This window comes from Aulonocara stuartgranti (assembly GCF_965226115.1).
Source record: "Aulonocara stuartgranti genome assembly, chromosome: 2".
In the NCBI taxonomy this organism is placed as follows: domain Eukaryota; kingdom Metazoa; phylum Chordata; class Actinopteri; order Cichliformes; family Cichlidae; genus Aulonocara; species Aulonocara stuartgranti.
This window is the reverse complement of record NC_138940.1, coordinates 29,871,920-29,889,082: the sequence shown is the minus strand read 5'-3', so window position 1 is coordinate 29,889,082 and position 17,163 is coordinate 29,871,920. Positions and strand designations below refer to the sequence as shown.

The 17,163-nt window shown below is 40.7% G+C and overlaps 1 protein-coding gene across 3 annotated transcripts in view; it reads left to right on the top strand.

Moving 5' to 3' along the window:
- Positions 1–17,163, top strand: part of pdgfrb (platelet-derived growth factor receptor, beta polypeptide) — a 38,255-nt gene that overhangs the window by 6,789 nt on the left and 14,303 nt on the right. For all 3 annotated transcript variants that reach the window (XM_082502263.1, XM_082502262.1, XM_082502264.1), the window contains exons 2-6: positions 10,767–10,841; positions 11,441–11,758; positions 12,010–12,267; positions 12,416–12,546; positions 12,941–13,106. In XM_082502263.1, the coding sequence (XP_082358389.1) occupies positions 10,793–10,841; positions 11,441–11,758; positions 12,010–12,267; positions 12,416–12,546; positions 12,941–13,106 (922 nt within the window). In that variant the 5' untranslated portion in view covers positions 10,767–10,792. The remainder of the gene's footprint in view (positions 1–10,766; positions 10,842–11,440; positions 11,759–12,009; positions 12,268–12,415; positions 12,547–12,940; positions 13,107–17,163) is intronic.

Below are 17,163 nucleotides of genomic sequence, written 5' to 3'. Positions count from 1 at the left end.
CGTGAGTCCCTGTCTCTAGTTTGCTTTTGGCCCACGTTGCACCAGAAAGAGGAAACCAGCGGCTGAACAACAGCAGCACGTTTAAGCTTGATCAGCTGTTGTTAGAATTTATTTATTATTACTTTCTACTCCAGGATCTTTTTCTACGTAGCTGACGCTGGTAACTGTGCAGGGGCGGATCTAGCAAAGTTTAGCCAGGGGGGCCGATAGGGCATTAACAGGGAAAAGGGGGCACAAAGACATACTTTTCTTTCTTATTCTCATTTAAAATGTCTAGCTTTTAATAAATAATTATCTGACAGCCAAAGTTTTAATTTGATGCAAAATGTATAGAAGTCCATTACTGTATATAGTAACTATTAAGTCTAATATATATATACCCTAGTAAGCTATAGTACTTTTTCCTTTGGGAAGGTACCATCTGTGCAGTCTGCAATTTTGTTGAAGAAAGATGTTGAATCTATTTAATATTTCTTGAAAAATAATTGATTTCTGTGCATTTTTTTTTCACACTGCATCAAATTAAGGTTGATTACGTCGATTAAGCATCATGAGGTGGAGTGTGAGGGGTGGTTCCCTATTTTTTATTTATTTATTTTTGTTGTTGCTGGGAGTTGGAACCCTATTAGTTAGGTTGCTTAATATTTATGCTAAGTACTCTTTAAAATACCAGAATAGGGAGGATGGTGTAGGTTTAAGTTTATTAGATTGATCAGTATTGCTGTACTATGAAATATTTTTTTTTGCATACAGGTATAACAGAATAGCTTTAGTGTAGTTGTTGTTTTAAACTTGAGTATGAACTTATACAAAATGCAGCAAGATATTTAAAAAACAGTTTTGTTGATTAAAAAACACTATATCGGATTCATATCGGTATCGGCAGATATCCAAATTTATGATATCGGTATCAGTATCGGACATAAAAAAGTGGTATCGTGCCATCTCTAATTCCAACACATGTTTTGCACCTGAAAGCCTTCCCGCCTGACTGTTGTGTATGGTGACTTTGGTATTTGTTGTTGGGTTCGTTAGCTGCACATTCATCTTCTGCATACAGGGGACCTTTTTGACATCTGCTGTAATCAAAATGTTGTTGGCATGTGTTTTGTGGATGCTCTTCTCCTCCTCTACAGACAGGAGTGTCCTTTTGAAGTTTTTGATCTTCTCTGGCGCTGTGGATGTTTCACTCCAGGCACTGTCTGGCATTGTTTTTGTAGATGAACCGCTGGAAGACTGCATGCATGTCATACTTTTACCATTAATGGTGCTAGACTGCATTGCATTCGTTTCATAGCTTTAAAGTCGGCTTCTACTTTCACGGCACCAACTTATAAAACACTTGATCAGCTGTGACAAATCTTTATTGTAAGATTTGCAAAACTTAGTTTAGTTTTGACTCTGACAAGTGGGGATTTTCCTGTCTTGCGTCAGGCTGCTGGTATGTACTCCAGCGGAGTGCTCCTCTCCGGCCCCGATGAAGTGCAGCCCAGCCGGCTCCATTCCCCCTGGCCCGGACCTAATCCGTCGACATCAGCTGTTTCCTGGCTCTCTAGGCCTTCTGCATGCCAGCAGCTTTGAGAAAATGTGCTTCACATTATGACCATGCAGAAAGCATGCCAGGAGTCTGATTTAACTCACATGTGCAGATATGTAACATTTTGAGCTCAACAACAACTTTTGAAAAATACTGATCCCATTCTGTCCTGTTTTCATTTATCCTCTGTGACTTCAACTCAAAGTTGAGCAACCCTCATCTAAAAAAACTTGTTTACAGAGGAAACACTGAGTTAAAATACTTACACACTCTCACATCATGTTGTCGTGACACGGATTGGTTCGTTTTTCAGATTCACAGAACAAACTCTGACTCATCCCCTGGTGGACACTCATTGGCTTACTCATTATCCACCACCAATATTTTTTGAATGAGCTGTTGCTTTTCTTAACACTATCAGTCTAGAGCCTCTTTTTACGTCGCTGGTTCTTTCATGCTGTACTTAGATTTTATACTTGAGTCACACAGCTTTAATGAAAAGCACCAAGTGGTGCTGCAGTAAAGCATCCTGTATGGCTGTCCATCTGGCCTCCCCCTCATTGTTTCCCTCCCACTCACACAGAGCTGTCAGGCAGCTGCATCTCATCTTAAGACAGGAAGTGAGTTTGTTCATTGAGGAAACATTCATTTGATTTATTATATATATACTCTTGTCGCACAATAACAAACTTTTGAAAGGGGATCAGCCTAAAATCGCAAAGAAAGGTGTCATAATCATGGAAAAAAAAACCATTGCACTGTGAATACAGTACAGAAAAATACTAGAAGACTATTAAGAGACTACTTCCTCCATAATGACTTATCTTGTTGTAAACACCCAGTCACGTTCCAGGTTTCCTCAGATCAAGATTTAGGGAAATAACAGCCTGACACAAATGAGCTTGTTGTATCTTTTGATGCATTTCTGAAATAAATATTTTTTATTTATTTATGTAACTAAATGCAGTTTGACATAAGGCCAGTATAGAGCATGGGACTGATGTGCTGCACACAGTTTATACCTATTGCTTATTTCCAACCCTTGTCTTTTGTTGGGCTTTTTGTGCAAAAAGAAAATTTATATCATTCATTTACATAAAACCACAATACACTTTGAATGCAAAACTACACTAAATCCACATATTACAAAAATATAGTGTAAAAAAAGATAAATAAAGCTTAAATAAGTGTAAAACCAAGAAACTGATGAGAAAGGTCCACTACATCTTTCCCTTGTTTTCAGTCTATGTGCTAAGCTAAGCTAATCAGTACCCCCAGAGTTGCATTAATGTTTTCACTGAACTCTTTGCAAAAGATGAAAAATATTTATTTCACAAAATATTGAGCTTTTATTTAAAGTGTAGGACTTTGACTTATAATGTGGTCTTTTTTTATTGATTTTCCTGCCTTTACTCAAGTAAATGACTTGACAGCTGTGTCCAACCTTGTATGAGTGTAACATTAGTAAGGTGTTATTATGAGTTCCTCTCTGGATTTATTGCATAAGGATTAATACAGGCTTACTTTCAACAGGAAGTTTTGGTCTCCATCAGATTCGTTTAAAGCACCAGGCTTTCTCCCTGGAGTTTGTTCTGTCCTCTTTCCAACAAAAACATGTTGGAAATGGTGATGCAGTGCAATGAGAAAGGAGGATAAAGGAAAACAGTCTTTTGTGAGATAAGAATATTTTGCACAGTTAAAAATGAAGGAGCATTTTGTTAAGTTAATCTGCACAGTTTAGCTTCACTGAAAGCAAGACACAAAAATGTGGGAAACTGCACAGCAGTTAAAATTACAGAATTTATGCACAAATAGCACAAGTTATCCACTAAAAAGAAATTCCCTGTGACTGTTATTCTTCCTTCTCCGTCTCCTTGGGTTTTTTTTTTTTTTAGGTAAACAGATGGAATTTAAAGTCAGTCAGTCCTAATTGTATTCAGCTGTTTCAATTTCTTTCTTTTTGGGAGGGAGTGCAGGGACTGGAAGTGTGTGTAGGCGTATTTCATTTCTCATGAGGCAGGGGGTCTCATATCGTGCAGCAAAAAAGGAGGGTACCACAATGAACATGGGTGGAGACGTTTTTGGAGGAAAATCTTTGAAGGATGTTGTGTCGCTTATGCTAGCAAATGTATCTGCATGAGCTGCATTATCTGTATACCCTATAAGCAATTTTATTGAGTTGACTGGCAGTGACAAAATCACATCCAGCTGATTTGAAAGAGGAAAACTGACTTCAATGACAGAGGCTGCTTAAGTTTGTAAATCGTAATCCCTTTTTCCTTCATTTTGGTTCCTGAAAAGTCATTAAATTGATCTCAAACGCTAGCCACATCTAAGGCTGTCATTCTACATCCATGGGTTTCACACAGAAGCTCTTTACATCTCCCCCGACTGCCACTACACACAGCATTTACAACTCTGTTTAAAAGGCACTGAACCAAAATCCGCAGTCTCCCAAACATGTGTTGCCTCAGCATGAGTATAGAGTTACTTTGGTTTCTGTGATAAGACCTCACAAGCACTGTGTCCAAATACCGAACAGAAGGAAACCTGTTACAGGAGTACTAGGCAGATTTTTCAGTGCTGATAATGCAAACTTGAGATGGTTTCAGTGCAGCTGTAGCTTTTTAAGTTTCAGCGTACAAGCACTTTTTGTCCAGCAGAGACTTTTCTAATAGTCTAACAGTTTTCTAATAGTGTCCTGCTGCATAATAGTGAAACCTACTTTGAGGTCAGAACAAGTGAGTCACACATCTGAAGAAACCTTTTTAGTCATGACCACAAAAACATAAAGAAAATGCCCTTTATACAAGTTGGCTGGCATGAAAATACATCATGACACCAAAGGCTCTGGAGTGGAAAGACATGTGGGGTATGACATGTGCATTATTGGCAAATGGCAACTGTTAGATCATCAGTGAGTGAGAGGTTAGAGATTAAATTTGTTTAGTTTGTTAAAGATGCTAAAATTAGATAGATGAGATCAACTGGAAGGACACTCAAAAAGTGCAGTTATATCTTTAAAGAAAGTGACCCTGATTCAGACCAACGTTTAAGAGCTGCTCCCTGTGTGCTCTAAGCTTTCTGCCGAGGCTGAGGGTGTGCAAATTTTCCGGGCAGTAAAACTGCTTTATTCACACGTGGACTCAGTAGGAGATTATATGGACTTTAACCTGGGGAATGATAAGGTAAAGTCTTCTCGTGTCATTTTTATGCAGATGATCTGCATTTACATTTCAGTAAAAAGAAATGATATCAGGACATAAAAGCATCGATATGCTTAATTTTTTTTAATATTTCAGTGAAAGTAAAACTAAGGCTATTGTGTTCAGACCCAGTGGTGATTGTGCTGATCCTCTCTTGGACTTGGGCCATATGTAAAACCCACAATAACCAACCTTAAATGTCAAACCTGAGTCTGATCTTAAACTAGATAAGGAGATGAATTCTCTCACAGAGGCTTTTATCCAAGGTGAAATCTTATCAGTTTTACAACTCATTTGAAGAGTTACACTTCCTTAACAACATTTTATTTGCACAGTTGTCAAAATGCTGCTAATCTTTAATCAAATACTTATAAAGAGGAGCGACTTTTCCACTCAGCCTCCTTCCCCTGACTCCCCAGTCGTTTTAGGATTCTTTTAACATTTTTATTTATTTTAAATCAGCACCAAGATATATGGCTGAGCTATTGACTACACATTTCACATCAAGGTCATTGAGATTTGTGGAGTCTCTAAGATTAAACTGAATACCAGTTGCAACTGTGCTTTTTTTCTCTGGAGTCATCTCTGCCCATATTAGGTTGAGAATTAGCTGTTTGATGTTTTGGTGTAATGTACAAAGTGCTGTATGAATAAAACTGGATTGGATTCAGACATCATTATTCTTAGTGGTCTTCCAATGTCTTGAGGAGTTCAGGGGTGCAGTGCATGAATGAAACACTTCTGGAATAACTGAGTAAACATCATGAGTCGCAGCCAGTATGTTTGATCAACGTGCACTGCAAAGTGCAGATCAGACAACTTGAAGCCTTTCAGTGAAGAGTCTTGGCAAAGAGAGTCTTGATAGAGAGACGGGTCCCCACATTTGAAGGGAATCACTGATTACAGGCCAAAGTATTAACTCTGTGTCATTCTAGTATGCCACTTTTAAGCATGTTATGGTATTTTTTCAAGTGCTTTCTGAGACATGAGGACTCTCCTCCCAGTTAAGAGCAGGTCATCTCACCAGATACCCTGGTGGTCAGTGTCCTCTGTGATCCCTGAAAGAAGAGTCTCGTTTCCTTTTTCGGTAATTTGACCCTGGATCTAATGCCTGTAGCATTACAATATCTTTCTTTTTCTTTTTTTCTTTTTCTTTTTTGCTAGAAGATGATCTCAGAGTTTAAAAATAACATTTTTCCTGCTACTTTGAACTTAAACATTTATTTTTGATAGCATAATGCAACCTCTGTAGACTTTGGTAATCTTTTATTTACAAATGTAGATATAAGATGCACATTTCACTAGAAATTAAGAAAAAAAATTTGTTGTATTTTTGTAGCATTTTAATTTGTGTCTTAAGATTAATTGCACTGCACTGATTTTCTTTTACGTAATCATCAAAGGACATCCTAGCTGCTTGTGTCTAGCTGCTTTTTTCTGCTGGTCCCTGGTTGCCAATAACATTAATTAATGTTACTTTAAATGCAATATATTGTTCCAAGATTATACTACAAATCAAAGAAAAGAACAATTTCCATTGCAGTTGTATTTGTAAATCAAAAAGTATGAAGTTTCACAAAATCTCCAAAAGCAGTTCCTGCTAAAAATCAGTTGTATGAGATTGTAGCCGAACCTTTCATAGGGCTTCACTGTGCTATCATTTTTACAGCTCCTGTAATGTACAAAGTGTGCATTAGTAGAGTTATTGGAGTTGATGGACAATGAGGCCGCCTGGGGTGGGAATAGTGCATCATGGGTCTGCTACAGAGAGACCAGAAGGTTTTCCTCAGGGGGGATGATCAGTTCAAGATGAGTGATAAAAATGGAGGTTTATTTTAACAAAGAATCACTGGGTCAGTTTTTTCCCACAGAGCTTGCCAAGTCCTGCTGTTCAGAGATACGTCAGGAAAACGTCGCATCCTTCAAAAAACAAAAACTAAAAAAGACAAATGTGGCATGTGCATTTATTCTGCACTGTAGATAGTCTAATGATACACTGCATGCCCTATAAAAATCTTGATTGTCAGCAATAGTTCACATTCTGAGCTATAATTGTTTTCATTGGAAAGATTGTTTTTTTTGTATGGTGGCTTCCTGGGCACTTCAGCAGAGTAAACATCACAGTCTGTGATGCAAGTCTGCGTGTGTGCGCCTTCTGCTGGCTCACTCCGTTCTTTGATGTGGTTTTACCCATAAGGTATATTCCGTATGTTTGCGTGCTCCCTTTGCTGTTTATCCCACCGTCTGGTCTGGTGATGTGTGCAGTTTTTTTTGTGGTGTGTTAATGGTTTGTCATGCTTTGTCATTGGTTTAATTGGTCTATTCTTGCCTGCCGTTGTTTTGTTTCTGTTTCTCTGTTGTTTTTCATATCTGGTGGTGAGTTTACATCTTTCGTCTGTGAAGCTGGTGAATCAAAGAATGTTTTTTTCCTCCTTGTAGAAGTCTTATTGCTGTTAGATTTCTACTGATTGTTGTTTCTGAGCCTATTTGGATTGGTGGTTGTGATGGTCTGCTGTGTCCATGACACACATTTGGTTAACACCCACACAGGACCGCAAAATTTCCCAGAAACAGGAAGTCGGAGCCTTCCAGCTGCACTTTGGGAGGCTTTTCGAAAATCCTTCTCTTTTGTTAGAGATTACACTTTCCCCCCCTCCCTTTTTTCCAAGTGCAAGCTTACCCCCGCTCGGGAGACGCTCAAGCAAACAGTTTGCTACAAATGTGGTTCTGACAGTCGTTCCCACCTCATCGAGGACTGCTTTATCATTGCCAGATGTTTAACTGAAACATGGAGCTACAGTATATATAGATAATCCCTGGAGTGGGATTACGGGGTGCTGGGGACTGGCGTTTACACACTTAGCTGAATCCTGAGGCTGAGCGTGGGCTGCGTGCATCCCAAGGAGGTTGACTTTAGCATTCTTCCTCATTAGCTGGTGACACTTTGAGTGTAGTAGGATTGTTTATGAAAACTGGGAAGGGTCAATCAGCCACCAAATTCCCAAGCATCTGTGGGAAACCTCATGCAGAGTGATAAGAATTTATCCCCCATTGTGATTACTATGCCATCACTAACACAAATATCACTTGTGGTTTTTTGTTTGGTTTTTTTGTTGTTGTTGTTTTTTCCAGACCTCCAAGATTACTACAGGAATGCAGTATACCATTTCAAAGATTCAAAAGACACCAATAAACATCTGGGTTAGAAAAATGCTTTTGAGATCCTTTAAGATCCTCTACACGTTCTAATTCTCAGATTGAGAAGCCCTTCACTTAGTTTATGGACCTTTCTTACTGTAAATGACTCTTTTGCCTCTGTGGTGCAGACAAAGAGCTGTCCTGTGGTTCAGGGATCAAACTGTTACCAAGTGCTTTATTAACATCTCTGAAAGGTTGCCAAGCATTCTTGGCAGATTCACTAGTGGCCTGACCCTTTTAAGGCTTCATAACACTGTTTGTTCCCATCTCGCACAAAGATCTGACCAAGGCAAAGATGAGCATTAATCTCAGTGTTAAAAGTATCCCTCCTGTGGTAATGTTCACTCTCCTAACTCCTGTGTAAGTGGTCTTCTGACTCCTTTGGGCCATGATCCTTGAGAGCACATCCCACTTTGAGGTCAGTGGCTCCACAGTGTAGTGCTTTACACGTTTGCTTAACAAGCAAAAGATAATTGGTTTGAACCTGGAAGAAAGCACAAAAGGGTTCAGGAAGAGGATCCAGCATAAGAACTTTAACCAATCAAACACCCACTGTAGTGACTCCTGTGAGTATGGGGGCAGCTGAAAGTAGCTTTTCCCTCTCAGTGTTCTCTGGTCATGTTGTCCCAATGCCCATCAACCAGTGTTGGAACAACCAAACATTGTTTTTCTGTCCCTTCTCAAGCCTAATGAAAACACCTCGACTCTTGTTAATCTCAGCATGATCTCTGTTGTTTGATTTTTAGATGTGAATTTACATCCTGTAGTAGCCCTTAATGTACCAGTTTGGCTTGTTTTAGCAAACATATCATCAGCAGCCAGTCACAGAGCTATTTGTTTTGTTTTCATACTGCCAAAAGACACATGCCTTTGGCATCTCTGCGTTTGGCTGTTGTCGCTATCGTTGACACTGAGGTTACTAGTACTTGTAGAGTGCTGATGTATGGCTTCCTCGGCGGACCGGACCTTGTCGCATGTTGGCGGGGTCCCCCGGGGATGAGGTGACCCCTCCTCTTCTGCCGTCATCACCAGCAGGGTCCCCAGTGTATCAGCAGCCCTGGGAAAGTTTCAGTTTTTCTGTGGGAACGTGAACTGTACACCCAAATCAGTGACAAAAAGGGGAAAAGGCAGGAGAGGTCTGGCGAGTGTTTCTGTGTGTGTGTGTAAGTTGTATGTATGACAGGACTCTTGTACAGCATGTGTCTGTGTGTACATTATATGCATCCAGTATCCATTATGTGCCACTAAGAATGTTTACGTGCACATGTGAATGAACTACGACACAATAAAAACATAACATCTCTTTCACTCGCTCTTGCTCTCTCTGTCTGTTTCTCCTTCACCCTTTTTTATTGGAAGCAAGAGGCAGGGGAGGAAATGGACCAGTCATGTTTTTGGAGCAACTCAAGAGCTGTGAGCTTTTCGTTTTGGGAGCGGAAGTGCCAGAGGCAGTTAATTTAGAGAGACAACATGTATCTGGTTTGAGTAAATGTCCTTGGGTTAGTCACAGAACTTTTTGTGCTTCACCACCACTATCAAACTAATCAGCTGTGTCGTCTTGTTTAAACCTCAAAACACCACCTTTAGTAACGTTGTGCAGCTCGATGGATACAGCAAAGGAGGTCTTGCCAAAGATATTTAGTTGATGAATGAAGCGTGAAGCCTTTTTGTTCGTGATTAGATGGAGAGATGTAATCTTCAAAACATGTGTTCTATTATGTAATGCAGGAAAATGGCCCAGTTTCTTAAAATAGAGGTGGTGCAATTGGTGTACATTATCTTATAAAAATGTTAAATTGGGGAGCGATTTCTAGAGATACATTTCACAATTTTTCCATTGGCTCACTCCCTCTCTTCCTTCTCCACCCTCGCTCTTCCCAAGAATCAGTCTTCCGCCCTCTCTTTTTCCCACCCTCGTATAGGCCTGTGATCCATCCTTAACTGTTTCCAGACGCCTCTGTGCTGCAGGCCTTAACCCCTATCCTAAACATAACAGCAAACCACCTCTCCCCACTTTCCTTTGGCCTCTCACTGTGCTGTACAATTAGAACTTCAAGGTCTTTGATAACAGTTTCGATGATGGTAAGCATGAGTCAACTTTGACCCCCCCAGGTGCTGAATCCATTGATGCTGACATTGCTTTGCTGTACAACTCGATACCCTATTAGTAATGCCAAACCATAGCAACCTTTCAAAGGTTGCTTTGTCAGCAGCTTTTGTGACTGCCCTCATTTTTACTTTTGTTTTTAGCAAAACCAATTAATGGCTCAGCATGGCTGTGGAATAGCTCGGACGCAGCATTGTTGCCAGCGAGCGCGTTGCAAAGCCGAACACAGTGACCCGTTTGTTAGCGGGCAGAATGCTGGTGAACCGGGAACAAAAAGAGCCAGACATTGTTGCTCTGTCCTGGTGCAGCGAGGCATCAAATACCTGATGAGTTGCATCGGTACCTCAGTTTCTCTGTGAGGGCCAGTCGCTATTAAAGAAAGCAGCCTGATAACAAACTCAATACTTTTTGTTTCTATTTAGTGGGAGAAAAGCATAGTTTGGTATCATTCTCTTTCATTTGACGCCGTTTGTTCTGACACACACGATTTATTTTCTCACTTAACCTGACTTTGTGGAGCCTGCGAGAGCAGAAACCAATCCATCATGATATGAAGCTCATCCTCACATGGACAGATATTAAGTCTGTTCAAGATTTGTCTTCATTGATTTGAATAGAAAACAGAATTTTGCTGTTGTGTTCATTTTCACTTAACTGTTGAGGCAAAATACTTCTGAAAAGGATCACTCTTGTTGTTTGTTTGTTTTTCTTTTTGCAGAACAAAGTGACTTGAAGGCCTCCGTGATGAGGAAGTTGACAGCTTCCCCGCTCCACCTAACAGTCACATTTACAGGTGAGGCCTAAATTTTACTTCAGCAACAAAAAGTGAAACTGTGTAAGAAGAAGCAAAAGTCATTTGCAGGGAAGCAAGAAGCTTGAAGCTAAGTTTGGATGGAGTATTTTACAATTAGGGGAAATAGATACTGCAAGACTGGGACTCTTTTATAACAAATCACACTTAATATGATTTGGATATCTAATATAACAATTTAATATAAAAAATGGATATAATTCAATGGGTTATAACTTATATCTTATTAAATTTGCAAAACATGTGGTCAGGATTATGGGGACAGCATGTTTCAGGTTTTATTAAGTAAGTATGAAGTCATTCTGTTCAGAATGTTTAAAGAATACAGCGACTTCTTCTGTGATTCATTAGCTGTGGGATTTCACAACACAACTGATGCATTCACTCACCTCTTTCAATTTAAATGTATTTATCAGTGACAAGGCGTCGTCGCCCTCCCACTAAATTGCTGCAGACAACTCACATCCTTCATCATTTAAAGATAGCGCAGGACTAACACTGTTGATTTAACCTTTCACCTCCTGCTGCAGTCTCTGTGACCTCCATCCTGACCTTTTTTTGTCTTGCTGTGCAAACTGCAGCTCTGCTGTGTTTCTGCACTGAGCTGCGCTGCCTGGAGATCACGCCCGGTGACAAAGAGTTTGTTCTGGCCGAGGGCTCCTCTCTTACCCTTACCTGCAGCGGCTCAGGGGAGACCACGTGGAAGTTTAAGATGGACGACGTGCCGTACTTTCAGCTGGAACCATCTAAACCGGGTCACCAGAGTTACGAGATCGTGCAAAGCGGAGCCACATCCAGCGTTCTGACGTTGTTCAATGTGAGCTGGAAGCACACAGGCGTGTATCAGTGCATTGATCAGCGCACGCGAGACACAGAGGAGGTGGCTGTGTTTGTCCCAGGTGGGGCCTGGTTTGCTTACCTTTGGTTTACCTTCCTGATTCAGAGTTTGCAAAGCTAACTGTACAGTACAATTGAACAAAAACTGTCTAAGTTCCATGCTGCATGTAAATAAAGAGCTTCTGAAAACACTGTGATTTTGAAAGCGCTCTGAAGAAGAGTAAGGTGAAAAACCTCCAGGAAGTTCTTTGAGGAAGACGCAGTAAATCAATAGAAAAATATTTTTTGTCATAAAAAATGTGTCTGTCTGCAGATCCTGACGTGTGGTTCATAGAGAGCTCTCACGGCATGGTAACAAAGACCAGTGAAGAAAGCACCATCCCCTGTGTGGTCACCAATCCAAAAATCACTGTCACCTTGCACGAGAGGGACACTGACATACCCGTAAGTGGGGTGTATGTTCCTAGTGAGGGCTACAAGGCGCCGGTGGAGGACAGGAATTATGTGTGTCGGGGAAAGCTGAACGAGGAAGTGCGAGAGTCTCAGGCTTTCTATGTCTTCAGCATTGTGGGTAGGTGTTCAGGTTGAAGAGCTTGTTTTAGAAGTAGTTCTTTCCAACTTAATAACTTGATCAGCCTTAGTGCAGACATTATTGTTTAGTTACATTACATTACCACACCCTTTTCACTTCTCCCTTGTGTTTTCTCTTCTCGTCCCAGTCCCAGAGGCCATTGACGCCTACATCAATGCCTCGAAGACGGTCCTGAAGCAGGGTGAACCACTGACAGTAAACTGCACAGTGCACGGAGTGGAGCTGGTGAATTTTTCTTGGGATATTCCCAATAGAGGGGTGAGTAGGAGTGGAGCAGAACAAGCGCTATTGTTCCGTTTTCCCTTTGTGATCACTCTAAGGCCTCTGGACCAAGCCCAAATTATATCAAGATGTGGAGACACACCTCATAGTTTTTATTCTGCTGTGAAACTTTACTCACAGCTCACATTAGGCTGGTATTGTAATAACTGGGTCTCTGTAGGTCCTTGTTTGGATAACAGCGAAGCTGAAATGTTTCCGTTTTATCTTTGATGATGAAGTTTTATTTTTATGGCTTTATTAGAACATGTTTTAAAACAAACTCACAGCTTTTCCTAATAAGTCTGACTGCAAAAATAAGAGCTCACTGAAAGTCCGATTTCAATAAATTCATATTAAAACATCACATCTTATTCTTGTACTTGTCTCTAAGCTTGACTTCTATGAGCCACTGACTGATGTCCTGTCCCCCACGAGCATGCGCTCCTGCCTGGTCTTCTCCCAGGCCACGGTGGACCACAGTGGAAAATATGTCTGCCACGTCCATGAGGGCATACAAGACCAGAGAGCCTCTGCCAGCGTCAACATCACTGTGCTTGGTAAGATAAAACCCCCCTTGCACACCCCCAACCTTTCTCCCACCTTCCTCCCACACACACACATAGACACAAAAGTAAAACAAACTGATGCTGTGCAGATTATTATTACCTTTTGCTGACATAGGAAAGACTGCTTATTATGTCAACCTCTGGATGTTACGGTGGGAGAGGAGTTACTTTTAAAGGAAATGAAGATCACTTCTATTTGTTTTTCTTCAAAGTGTGAAATAAACTTTTGACACGGTGTGGATCCCTCGAGTGATACATTGAGAAACAGAGCTGTAAATCAGTGGGTACAGCAACTTTATATTTAGACTCACAGTGTTTATGTAACTGGGGTTTGACTTCAAATGTTAACATACAGAAAGTCAGCATCTTAGCTGCTAAGGTAAGCGGGATTCATCATATGTACTCTTAATGCTCTGTCTCCTGACCGTCACTGCATGCCGTATAGGTCAGTTAATGCTTATTCCACCTGCACTGAGGTGTGTTATATTTATACAAGCTCGAAGCTCCATGTTTAGTAGAGACAGGAGGCCAGGACAGTTTAATGGTGGACACTGGACATCTCAGTGGAAAAGATGCATAGTGTCTGACCACAGAGGTTCAAGAATGTAGAGCAGCAGTACAGAAGCAGCTTAATAAATGGTTTTGTACAGAGAAATGGTCACATCAAAAAGCCTTAGACCAAGAAAAGCAGTCTGAATAGAAACAGGGGAAAGTAGTGCCCAGCTATGTGAAACTAGAAAGTATCTTTTAGGATTTTTCTTTTTATTCTCTGGCCTGCAGAGTTTTGGTTTTGGTTCAGTCTCACTGCTCTCCTGGACAAAATCTTTGGTTGCAAAAATATCAGTGGAGTGGAGAGTAGGTATTCTGCAAAAGTCTTGTGCCACCTCTTATTTCTTTATATTTTGCTTCCTAGGAGACAAACTTGCTTTGAATTTCTTTTAAAGTGGTCTTGAGTAATAGTTTTCCAGGCTTCCTTAAGATGAAAATTAAGATAATTAAGATTTTGATACTGGCTGCTTTTCCAACTCATTTTCTGTCCAATTTTAAATTGTATTTTGAAGCATCATCCTGTTGTTGTTGTTGTTATTGTTGTTGTTGTTGTTGTTGTTTTCTGGTTAAAGCTATGAAAAATTCCAAAGATAAGACAGTTTGACAGACATAAAATAGTATTTTTGCACTGACAAGGTGATTCCCAAAGAGGCTTTAGCCAAAAACTGGGAATACCTAAGCAGGATGTGCAGCATGTCCTTAAAAAAATTGAGGAAATCTGAATAAGAGAAGAATAAAAGAGAAGTCACAGGCCTAAAAAATAACCTAGAGCAGATGAACAGGACCAGGGCCCTGTTTCAGGAAGCCGGTTTAGAAAACTCAGAGTGAAAAACGATACGCAGGGTTGAGTAACCCCGAACTGTCCAACTCGGAATATTCGGTTTCAGAAAGGCTGATAACAATTAGTTCAGTCAACGCGGAGTTGCTTTAACCCCAAGTGAAGCGCGCGGACGAGGATACATAAAGCCCTGATAAGCGGAGCACAGATTAAGCGAGTCACCATGGAGATGGAGGGAAAGAAGGCGTGGTCAATGTATTTTACAGCGCTTGAGGCCGAAATTCTGATGGCAGCATATGCCGATAACATGCAAATTCCGCGGAAAAAAGTAACACAGCCACAGCTGCGAAAGACAGGGAGCATGCATGGCAAAACATAGCCGACAGAGTCAATGCGTGAGTGTTAATATAAACATTGATCTAGGGATTTCCACCCATTTAACACGTTATTTTATCATATGTTATTTTATTTGTTATTTTATACATTTTATTTTGTGATGTGATGTGAGCGCAGGTGCAACCCAACAGGCCCCAAACGTTCCTGGCAGCAAGTAAAAATGAAATATAAAAATATAGTCCAAACAGGTAAGGTGTAATTGTATTATGAGCCATAGTGCTTGGTCTGTTTGTCCTATGTAAATCAATTGCAGTTAGAGGCTACATTAATTTCCTTTCTGTAAGCACTTATTGAAATTATCTGAGCACATTACAAGTACATATTTGCTTACTCTGTATGCTCAAATGTGACCCCGTTATGGCCACTAGAAAAAAAGCAGAGGCCCGAAAAACAGGTGGGGGTCCTCCACCACCACCACTCACAGAGGCTGAGCAGTTGGCCCTCAGCCAAAACAGTGGGCGCCCTGTGGCTGAAGGCATCTCTGTGGGGACATCCTCTGAGTCAATAACCCCGCAAGACACAAGTGCCTACATAGGGGGTAAATCCAAAATAATACATGATGTGCGTACATCCTTTCTTCACAGTCACCTTCGCAGTGCTACTCATTCATTTGATAAACTCTTCACCATAATGGATTATTTTGTAGTGAAGTTATTTTCCTACTGATTTTGCCTTCCCTCAGTCTTGGTTGTCTTTGAGAGCATAATGACAATGAAGTGTAAGCTGATTGGTATGTTTGTTAATTGCCATTTGGTCCCTTGTAAGTTATAAGTGACCTGTATAAACCTCATATTCTATCAGTTGATGGTGATGGTGTACTGCATCTGGTGCAGCCTCCTGTTGAGCCAGACCAACATGCAGTTGTGAGTAATACTCCACAGATTATATGAGTGTACAGTAGAACAGCAATGTTGTTTATTTCTTTACTACAGGAAAATAATGAAGAAACATTGACAGCTGTTACAGAGGAGGAAGCAACAGAGACACTTTATGAGGTTTACATCTTTTAATACTTTGTGTACAGGAAACACAGGCGACCAATAAAGCCAGTTGAACAAAAAATCTGTTTATTCGTCTTTCAACATGTTGAGGTGATGGGTCAAAAGAAATGATTGTGACATGTGGTGTCTCTGACTGCGCTTCCATCTTGTATGTCCGTGGGAGGGTCAGGATGTTCATGGTTTGGATCACTGCTGATGTTTGGTTCAGAAGGACAGTGTTCTCCTCTAATTGTGGCAATGTTGTGAAGAATCACACATGCCACAATAATGTCACATGCCCTTTCTGGGGTGACCCTGAGTCTTTGCAGGCACTGTAACCGGGCCTTAAGCATTCCGATAGTCATTTCAATTCTGGCTCTTGTCCTGCAATTAGCCAGATTATATCGCTGCTGTGGGCCCGGTTCAGGGTCAGGGTAAGGGGCAAGCAAATAGGGTAAACATGGAAACCCACTATCACCAAGCAAGTAGCCAGTGAACTCTCCTAAGACAGAAGGATACACTTCAGTTCAAATGTCCCTGAAGCAATTGGTCTTTATATATTTTAAAGTATTCTCAACTCACCATGTCCAAATTTTGTGCTCAGTGTACATTCACGGAATATTTGTGTGTCATGGACAGAGCCTGGCTGCTTGGCTTCCACATTTGTGATAATGTTGGCAGCATCACATATGATCTTCACAGTGCAGAGAACACAAATTAGCATCCATTACTATGATGAAATAATCTGTTAGTTTGAAATGCTACAGGGAACTATGTACCTGTACATTAATGCTGTGGAAAGACTTCCTGTTCACATAGTCTCCTTCATTTACTAAAGGAGCAATGACTGGAATGTGAGTGCCATCTATACAGCCAATCACGCCTGGGAACCGTGAAAATAAATGTAAAATTTAAGTAGTAGTCCAAGTATCACCACACCATAAATTAAGTTTTGGTCATCCTGATACCTGCAATTTTGTGGCATCCCTCTTTGATGAATCTTGTGGGTCTATGACCGGGGAACACCACAAACGAGTACAGGAGACGTTTCAGTGCAACTGTAACATTCCTGACTGCCCGACAGACGGTAGCCTTGGAAACGTGCTCAGCGTCACCAATATTATATAGAAAGCTCCCGTTTGCAAAAAAACGAAGTGCAATACAAATAATATGTACAGAACTGAGAGCATGTCCGCGATGTGTCACATGCGTAATATATGGCCTGAGGATGTTATTCAAATAAATTATAGATTGTGCTGAGAAACGGTAACGTTCGCACAGAAAATCATCAGGAAATGATAAAATGTCCAAACGCGCTCTAATCACTCTCTCCCGGCGGAGAGCT